The sequence below is a fragment of the Atta colombica genome, unplaced genomic scaffold, assembly GCF_001594045.1.
Source record: "Atta colombica isolate Treedump-2 unplaced genomic scaffold, Acol1.0 scaffold205, whole genome shotgun sequence".
Lineage (NCBI taxonomy): Eukaryota > Metazoa > Arthropoda > Insecta > Hymenoptera > Formicidae > Atta > Atta colombica.
Genome location: NW_017259300.1, coordinates 2,402,796 through 2,413,632, shown reverse-complemented (window position 1 = coordinate 2,413,632; position 10,837 = coordinate 2,402,796). Strand labels below are relative to the sequence as shown.

General features: G+C 27.0%; 1 protein-coding gene across 1 annotated transcript in view; it reads left to right on the top strand.

Moving 5' to 3' along the window:
- The first annotated feature begins 5,332 nt into the window (after window positions 1–5,332).
- The window catches only part of LOC108687366 (alpha-tocopherol transfer protein-like), a 6,111-nt gene continuing 606 nt past the window's right edge, over window positions 5,333–10,837 (top strand). Inside the window, exons 1-6 of the mRNA XM_018193080.1 lie at window positions 5,333–5,447; window positions 8,354–8,596; window positions 9,215–9,374; window positions 9,564–9,744; window positions 10,347–10,532; window positions 10,617–10,722. Of these exons, the coding sequence (XP_018048569.1) occupies window positions 8,458–8,596; window positions 9,215–9,374; window positions 9,564–9,744; window positions 10,347–10,532; window positions 10,617–10,722 (772 nt within the window). The 5' untranslated portion in view covers window positions 5,333–5,447; window positions 8,354–8,457. The remainder of the gene's footprint in view (window positions 5,448–8,353; window positions 8,597–9,214; window positions 9,375–9,563; window positions 9,745–10,346; window positions 10,533–10,616; window positions 10,723–10,837) is intronic.

Genomic DNA, 10,837 nt, shown 5'->3' with positions numbered 1-10,837 from the left:
TATTAATATATAGGAAAATATTTTATATTTTATATTTTATCGATTTATTTAATATGAAAAGTTAATAATATAGTAAATTTAATCTGTTTCTGCTATGTATTTAACAATTTAGCTCACTCTGAACATAGTATAATTAGAAATATAAGGTATGTACAATAAAATTGGCATAAAAATAAATGGGTGTCGTGATTGAAAGTACTGGATATGTATCTATTTATCATTCCTAAATAGAATTTTGTAAAAAATTACCAGTAATTGTTACCTTCATGTAAAGTGACAGCGAGCAATAAATCGTTCATGTGAGGGAAAATGTTGGCAAGTCATGCTGGAATCTAATAGAAGGAATCTAATAGTCTTGACAGTGGTGAATTGAATTTTTAGGTTCAGTTCCACAGTTACAACCTGCGCATTATGGTAATTATTACAAACTACTCTTTTTGTTGCAATTGTGCGTGACTGTTGTAAACTGTAAATGGTTCTCTCGGCGTAAGAGACACTGGCATTTGTAATATTCGCGACCAAACGCGCCCTTTGTACTTCCATTTTATTTATTTTTCTTATATCGAATAAAAACCTTGTTCAAAATACAAGAAAAAGCGCAAATAACTGTGAGAATTATAAACCTATAAAAAATAAACATAAAATTATAAGTTACAATTTTTTGTTACCACACAGGTTATTTCTTCGCATAATATAAATAATTTCAAGTATATATGTATATCCAAACAAAAAGTAGTTTTTCACATACATTTGAATATAAGAATATAATAAAAACTTGAAATTATTTTTAAAATTACAAGAAAAATAAATGGCAAAGTAGGATTTAAGTATACATAGCATTGTTTTTATAAAATAGATATATACAAGATATAGCAATATAAGAAATGTATGTAATGTTTTATTTAAGAATTAAAAATTTTTTCATTAAAGGAGTATAAAAGTCAATTTGCAAGATATAGCAAATGCTAATATCATGCAATATAGCATGATATTAGCAAATGCTATATATGTATATTTACAAAGAGATTGTTTGTTGATACACACTTACACATACATCTTGCGAATTGGCTTTTATGCTCCTTTAACGAATTAATGTGATTTTGTTTGGATAGCCAATAAATTATTTGTAATTGTAATTAAAAATTTATTTTATTGACATTGATAAATTTTGGCTATCGCGTGCGCGCACATTAGCACTTAAATACATATTAAAATTATATGTGCCATAATTATTTTATTATTTTATAATTTAATAATTTTGTTGCGCATTAGGTGGCAATATCGGGGTCATCGTTTTTATCCTAGGAAAACTACTACTCAACAAAAATTCGATTCAAAGAGATCGAAGAACTATACTTTGCAAATTGCCAAAAAGTCAAAGAAATCAAATTTTGATGGCTATACTAAAACTGTTAACAAGTCTGATACAAATGGTAGCAAGAGAAGTAAAAGAAGCCATAAGAATAGATCTAAAGATCTAGGATATCAAAAGAAAAGCAACCAGAAATCAATCATGTAAAAAAAATTGTATTTTATATTACTGCTCTTTACTTATTTTCCTATTTTTATATTGCAACTATTTATAATATAAATTTAATATATTTTTAATATATTTTTTAATATCAATTTACAATTTTTTATTGTGTATACTGAATATGTATTTCAGAGATGGATTGGAAGTAAAAAAGTTCGATAAAAAGGCTAAAATGTCAGAGGCTTCTCAAACGATAAATGATACAAAATCGACGGTCGTAATGGAGTTTTCAACAGTCTAAAAAGTTGTGCAAATTGTCGACAACGATCTTGATATTAATTCAGTGAGAACTCCTTTCAAAGAAATAGTCATTCAAAAAGATACTTTGACAAGAAGCATGATTATAATGTTGAGCAAAATTTCGAGGCTAACGTAGCTATTACTGACTTTTAAATTGTTGTAACAGATTAATAAATTAACGATATAAACTTATTATTATGTAGATATTATAAATTCTAAGATAAAGATTAAAAACAGAAATTTTATAAATATAAATCAAGATTTATGGCTAATAAAATACCTAACATTTCAAAGTTTTTAGTCTTATTTGTTGTGTTCAACTTTATTTAAAAGAAAGCACAAATATATATGGACAAATAACTCTTCTTAAATCTCCATCGGCAATGTAAAATTCTTAATCTTTTTCTGTAATTTGGATCTTCAAAGTCAGAAGAACTTCAGTGCAGATTTTTATATTGTGAATTTGAACTGTATAAAAGTAAAAAAAATATTTCTACATACTCGTAAATGTGAAAATTTTAATGAGTTTTTATTATCACAAAAGTTAGATTATATTTTATTTATTTTTTTATGTATTTAACTTATCTATTAGAATTCACAATAAAAAATTAATTGTTCTTTTTAAAGTCTAACATTGCAATTAATGAATACGAGCGATTTTAAAGATAAATGTATGATATTTTTTTGACTTAATTGATATAATTATTGGTTTTATTATTAGAAGAATTATTCAACATATTCTTCATTGTTCAACGTTTTTATTTCGTTGTTACAATCCATTTTTATTTTTAATTCTTGATGTCTCTTGTTTTTATCTCAGGATCTTTTATAAACATGATATTCACTTTTGGTTGCTTTTAAGTTGGTATTTGTATTCCTCTTGTTTAAAGAATCATCCGACTTGTAATTATTTGAATGTTCAATTTGTTTGTTACATATTTGCGAGGTTTCCCTTTTCTTTTGCATACACCGATGCAGGTTCCGACATTCTCCTGATTGAGCGCATATTTTTTCCCTATGGTGTAATCGACTTTCTTGTTGATCTTTTCGATTACGTTCAAAACAAGAACAATCTTTGAATTTTCGTCGCGTATGATTTGATTCAGCTCTCATCCATTTCGGAAAATCGTGCGAACGTACTCTTCGATGTTTCTGCTTCGGCTTTCTACGTACGCAACATTCGCTTGAATCCACTCTTCTAAGATTCTGTGAAAATCTTGGAAAACTGAGAAAAGAGGAATAATTTAACTGAAGAAATACACACAGAACGAACATGCTTCGACACACTTGTATCGTTTGCAACCCACGATTTTTACGAGCTCGTACCATACCGAAAAGAGGACACACCAGATGCATGTTATGCAAGCGGTGTTGCATATGGTAATACAATCCACCATTTCGCGAAAAACTTTGCATTTTGTGATTTACAATGACGTTTACAGATTCATATCCCAAGTGATAAACTTAATTTTTTTAGATTTAATAATAAAATTAACCTAATTATCAACGCCGCAAATTGATATGTACATACATGCATACAATAACAACATATAGTAACGATTGATACATGAAGTATAAACTAAACCTATCAAGCCTGTCAATTGCAACACTAAAAATATGCATAGTATAATTCGATCATAGATCTTTTTATGAATTCCATGATTTAATTCCATTATGGAGCTAAAAGATGGAGCTAAAAAATAAAGAAAAATGGAGGAAAACTGAGCTCTCTTCGATTTTATGTCACATCGAAATGTAAGTATCACCATAATTTTTTAATGCAATCGTTGATTTCCAAATGAACTTGGAATGTTAAAGATTATCGCGACATGCAGCTATGTTTGTCTTTGATAAATTCTTGTGCTTCAAGAATGAAGAATTTAACCTACTTCCTATTCTTGCATTCCATCAAACTATGTAATTTGCTAATTTTTAATATTTAATCGGAAAGCTGTAGTTTAGTACTTTGAGTATAAGTAATAATAAATTATATCCAGCTAAATTTTATATTCATGCCTTAAAGATATGGTTGAATTTACTGTGCATTTACTGATAATATCATATTATAATGTTACGCTCCGCGTCAGGCAGGATAATCTAGTCTTTAAAATTTTTTTCTTGCGAAACCTTGTAATTTTGTGTAGATATTTTCATAACCGGATGGCACATCGATTACCTTAAGATATTTCTCCGATTACAATTGCGCTAAAAAATTAATTGCGTACAAATGTGCCTCTCCGCGTGCTTTCTGAAGAGAGAAACTTTTGAGGCAAACGTATACACATGATTGAAATAATAAGTGCGTTCCGAGTTACGCATGAAGCGCATCATATATCGTTTTATCTTTCTTTATTATTTGACAAACAACAAGGACAAATGATGCATCATGCGCTTCATGCATAACTCGGAATGCACCCATATATTTCCACCATGATATACATACACACATAAACATGTCGTATCTGTACACGAACTGTGTTCACGAACACTAGTTCGCACTAGAAGACAATTGAAATGTGACAACAGCATGTCTCTGTCTCGCCACTCGGCATGCGAGAAGAATTCCACCAAATTACAAATTTAAACTACTCTAATTCAGAAATGATAGACCTCCCTATTTTTTTAATAAGATTTCTATAATATTTCTATATTACATATTTATTTTTTTTTTAAATCTGTGAAAGATTTTCACCGCAAAATATTAAAATGTTGCTTCAGCAAAATTTGTAATATCCAAATTTCAAAAAATCTGTAGAAACTCAATTTCTCGGAGAAATACTTTAATTGGAAGCTACGCTAATCTATTAGAAAGTTTATATACACGGTACAAATATATAATTATATTAATTACTTCATTATAATTCTCGTTTACTTTGCGAACTAGTTATTAAATGAAAAGTAATAGTAATAATTAAATAATGCCTTAAACATTCATTTTTCTTCAGTTAATGATTTACTTTTAAGATCTAGATCACTGTTAATTTTACAATTTCTTTCTTCTTGTTACACTAATAATATTTTAATAATTGTTTAATGTTAAGGCTTCTGTTTACTCATCATTACTCCAGTTGCAATTTATGTTGGCGATATACTTGTTAAACATTGGGAATATAATTATGTGTTATTAAGATATTATTCCAGATTGTGACATTAGAAGTGAGACAATACATAAATGTTTATATGAGATTAATTATGTATATTAAACATTTTGATACAGTTAAGGTTTTAGCAAAGTACAAATTCTTCCATAGATCGCTTGTTCATTCCAATGTGTGTTTCTTCAAAAAGTTTCCCAAAATTTATTATCTTCATACGAAAATCAATAATTGTAACCTACTGATTTACCCCGTAAACTGGTCACGTCAGCGAAATTTCATTACGAAAACATTGAGACAGACAATTTGGCGTTCTCTATTTAATCACGTATTGGGTGTTAAGAACCTGTATATTCTTCATATGCGGCGAGTTATATGTGTGCAATGTCTGAATGGTGGGGAACTTGGTGTATAACTAGCACGAGGAGGAGAAGAATCGTTTTGCTTCGAGTAGATAGAAATTCTGAGCGGACAGGAACTGCGGAAGATATACTTCTTCATTCGTCAAGTTGGCCTCCGTAATGCAACATGTATGAATTTTGCCTCATGTCTGTGTGATGTTTCGCATCTATTGCAAGGTAAGTGTCGTAATATCTAAAATTGATTTCCAAAACATGCTTTCTTTTCAGTCTATAAATCAGCAAAATACAAAATTTCAAATATATAGAATTCATAAAACTTTTAATTTTTCGATAAAATCTATTTTTTGAAAAAAGTACAATTGTATATCTCATCTTGGTTTTAGAAAATAAGATTTACATATTATATTAAAAACTTTTTTTACATTATCCTTATAAAATTTTTGTAAAATTTATTTTTATTACATAGACTGTAGATTAAAGAAATTTAATATTTAAAATATTATTTTATTAGCTTTCCAATCAGACAAGTTTAAATTTTACATTTATTCATTCAAAAGAAGGGAAATGTACCATTCATTTTATATCTTTATTCTCGTATTTCGTAATTATCTTTTGTCTAATATAGTTATTCCAATATCAACTCATATTTACTTGTTTATCTTCTCGAAATTTTATTACTATCTTATCTTCTCCGACATAAAATTCGTCTCATGCATCCCACTCTGATTTTCGCCGGTTTATTAGCAATATTATTTGCAGTTGTAATATTGCTGATAAACGTGATATACTTTATATGAAAATTCGATCATATAAAATTCTCTTGCTTTGGTTAGAATTGCTAGCAAATTATTTAGAGTTCAAATTAGAAATTTATAATGTTTTTATTCCAACACTTTTCATAAAATTATAGTTATCAAAAAGATCAAAATTAATTAGTTGGTTATGCTCATATTATCCTTTCTTTTTGCAGTCAAATTATTATAATAGCGAAAATTTATTGATTAACAATTATGAAATATTTGAACCATTTTGCTTACATAACATGAAATATATAACAAATATTCAAATGTAAAGATTACAAATTTGAAAACCTAAAAATTGAAAATTTAATTTATTAGTATCAATTTAATTTTTTAATTTAAATTTAATTTTGTTGAAAGCACGATAATAAATATGTTTAAATTCTCCATTTTTTGTTAATTATTCGCGATAACAACGGAAAACTAATTTATTCAATGAACTAATCGATTTAAAAAAAAATGCGCGTTCAAAATTTGAAAATAATTTGAAATGAGGTCACCCATGAAATCGAATTCATATCACGTATTCTCCTTTGCGTTTCTCTGACTCGCCCATATGCAGTGTTATTTCCGATTATCTCTTCACCTTCGTTTGCCATTTTAAACATATATTTTAAAGAGTTAAATATTGTCTATGTATAGTGCGGAAACTGAACGGAAACGTCTTTGTGTCTGTAAATAAATTGCGTCAGTAAATAAATTGTGATATGAAAGATGCGCATAATTATAATACTGGATAATACGACTAATTTATGATGATTTCTGTAGAAATATATTTAAATTAATGATATTAGCATAAAAATAACAGAAAAGCAAAAAATATCTAAATTATATTATATTTTTCGACATTTTATTTGACATTTCAAAATTCTTTGATGTCTTTGCTATAAAACTCTGTTTATCATGATATTTCTAATTTGTGATCAAATATTTGTTCGTTAAAATGAGAAAATCAAACTGCTAAGACGTATGACCTAGTGCCATCTTTACTTGTGCTGACAGGAAAAATGTGAAAGTAAACGATAGATATAAGTAATCCTGTACAATTCAGAAATGATTAGAGAAATTGTGCGTTTTTTCAAAATAAATATTACAACATAGCAAGTGTTCATTATTTTGGTGCTTTACATGTGTTGTAAGTTATGCTAAAGTACCAAAAAATTATCAAATTGCTAAATGTAGCTTAAGTGTGTGTGTGTGTGTGTGTGTGTGTGTGTGTGTGTGTGTGTGTGTGTGTGTGTGTGTGTGTGTGTAAAAATTGTTAAAATTTTATACTAAACAACAAAATAATTATGATAATAAAAATAAAATAAATAAAAATAAAAATAATTTTGTGACTGAAGAATAAATCAAATTTAATAAGTAAAATGTCTATATGAACATCCGCCTTGTTAGTGGATAAATAATAATAGAGATGATAAAATATAATTAGCAAACAATTAAAATGTATCAAAGTTATCTGCAAACATTTTAACTCTGGATTTAAGTCTTCTTTAGTATCAGTGCAAGAGTCAAGTACAAAGTATTATTGAATTTAAGTCCTCTTTAATCTCAATGTAGAAGTACAAACAGGGTTAATTACTTTTCAATTACTTTGTCGTTACTTTTTGTAGTAAATAATTTGATGACGGTTATAATTTTTTATGATGGTAACGCTAATTAACTATAAACGCTACGGTGCTTAGGTTAGAAAAGTCACTTTGAAAAATAACTTGTCATCATTACAAATTACTTATTGAAAAAAGTAATAAATAACGAATAAGTAACTCATTACAAATTAAGAATTTTTTTCAGTAACGAATGACTCTTTCAACCCGTTACAAATAATGATTGACTTCTCTAACTTTGATGTCATTATGGCCATAAAAAATTCACAATGTCATTATCAAATCGTTATTATAACAAGGTAACGATCAACAAAATAACGCATTTCTTGTCAACTCTGAGTACAAAACTACTGAATATAATCAATAATAGTCAAGTTACTGAAAATTCAGTAATTTGTGCTTGATTTGCACAATGAGAACTTAATCCAGAAAACATTTGCAGTTAACTTTGTTGGTACATTTCAATCGTTTGTGAATTATATTTTCCCAAAAAAAAAAAAAAACAAATCTCTCAGGAATTGAAGATATTTCAGAGAATGTCCTGTATGTCCTAAGAGTGTTTTCAGGCAGGATGTTTTTTGAATAAAGTGTGTACGGATTATTGCATTTAAATATGTTATTTACACATATAGACATTTTTAATTCATAATTTAATATTTAATAAAAAAAAAACTTATATTAATAAAAATAAATTTGTGTGATTTTTCCATTACAGTAATAATCATCTATCAAAATTATTCTTCCCTTGCATCAAATCTTGCAATCCTCGCATCCTGTAGCTAGACAACAATATCGATTCAGTGGTTGTCTCAGAAAATCATGACGTTGTTACCACCAACGCCGGCGCAACAGAAACGTATAGACAAGGAACTTCCATCTGATCCGGAAATGAGAAAACAAGATATCAGAGCGCTTCGAGAATGGCTTTCAAAACAGCCGCATTTGCCGAATCACATAGGTTTGTTCCTAAATTACTCGTAATCACATTGATAAAGTAATATGTTATTTTAATGGTCATAGAAGAAGACATAGAAGAATGGATATATAATTTCAAATATAATTATGTAAAATATTGATAAATATTTAAATGTCTAAACAAAGAAATAAACTCAAATATTTTTCCTGTCAATTTTGATGAGTTTTGAATATATTGTAAGTATACATACATTAAGAGACACGTAGATCTTATAAATGCTTTTATGTATATTAAGACGATGTATATAAAACACATGATTTGAAAAATTAATGTTTATATTTTTAAATATATAACATTGAAATAAAAGGAGATAATATAAGAAAAAATATATAATATATAAAAATATTTTTAAATTTTTGTATAATTTAAAAATATTTCATAGTGTATTCAAATTTTTAAAAATGTTACATATTTTTTAAAATTTTGAATAATTCGTTATGGCAAGAATTAAAAATATTTATTAAAAAGGGAAAAAATAAAATATTTGTCAATAAAATTTCAAATTAAATAAGATTACATGCATTTAATGAAAAATGTGTAAAATTTTGCATAAAGGAATGTAACCTTTACATTTATATATATATCTTTCGTTATTTACAGACGACAACAAACTGGAGAGATTTCTTTTCAATTGCAAGAACAGCATTGAGAGATGTAAATTAATCTTGGAAAGATACTACACCGTTCGAACATCCTTGCCAGAATTTTTCGCCACTCGCGATCCGTTATCTCAAGATATTCGAGATTCTTACAATATAATGTAAATAAATCTTGATTTCTGATATCTGAAACTTCTTCATAACGTAAATAAATTTTAGATTTTTTTACAATTTTTTTTTCAATTGACTAAAAAAGGAATTAAAGTATTTGATTTTAAATTGACAAATCGGAAAGAGTCAACTAAATTTATTTACTGTTGCATGTGTTTCTAAACTAATATTTTTATTAGAGATTTCCTCATTCTGCCATCATTAACTGAGGAAGGATATCGTGTCACTATCTTTCGATTACGTGACACCGATGTGGAGAAGTTTTCGTTTCAAGCGCTAGTGAAACGTATCTTAATGATACTTGATACACGTTTGATGGAGGAATTTTGTTTGTCCAATATTATGATCGTAGATCTCGAGGTATGATGCGCTTATATTTCGATGTTTTTTATCTTGTATCTTATCGTTATTCTTACAATTTTAAAATCATAATTATTAATACTTTATAAATTAATAATTTATTTGGGATATTATTTTTAATAAATCTTTTTAATAAATCTTTGACATTGTTAAAAAAAATTTAAATTTTGTTAAAGAAAATATCCATTGCTTTAATACATGCAATTTTTTATGATATAACAAACTCATACATTCTTTAAGGAAAATATATATATATATATAGAAGGGGTTGGGTGTAAAGCTGATAGAAATTATAAATATGAAAACTTAAGTGCGAAGTACATTGAGTGCACTTTCACCTAGTTATATTATTGTTATTTCGAAAATAGTTGAAATTGTGCGTAGCTTTATTATTAATAATCTAATAATTAAATCTAATAATTAAAATCTAATAATTAAAAATTAAATGATATAAATTTATTAAAGAAATTTTTCGTTTTTTATTTTATATTCCATATTATCGCTTTTATCTTCAAAGATATATGAATTATTTTTAAACTATTCACCAATGATTATCATTAAAATATCCATAATTCATTTAAAAAAGAAATTTGTTCTTTTAGGGATTTAGCATGGCGCACTTCACAAAATTCACTCCAACGCAATCTATCGTAAGACGGGCAATATTGGCAGTGCAAGATAGTGTACCTTTCCGATTGTCTAGCATTCACTTTCTTCACGCATCGTCGTTCGTCACTAGTTTAATCAATGTATTTTATCCACTTTTAAAAGAAAAATTGACTCAAAAGGTAAGGTTTAAATAAGATAACCGGTAAATAAGATTGAGAAATGAATAAAAAATGCACATAAGAATACATTTTTTATCTTTGCAGTTTCACATTTTTAACGGTGGTGCGGAAGAATTATATGTTTACATGAACAAAGATATATTACCTAATGAATGGGGTGGCAAAGCAGGTACTTTTCAAGAATTAAATGGTAAATACATAATTTTTTATTTTATATTTGAAACAATATTAATTTTACTTTTCTAAAAGCGTTTATGCTTCATATATATATTGTTTATAAATAAAAATATATTTATAAACAAAAT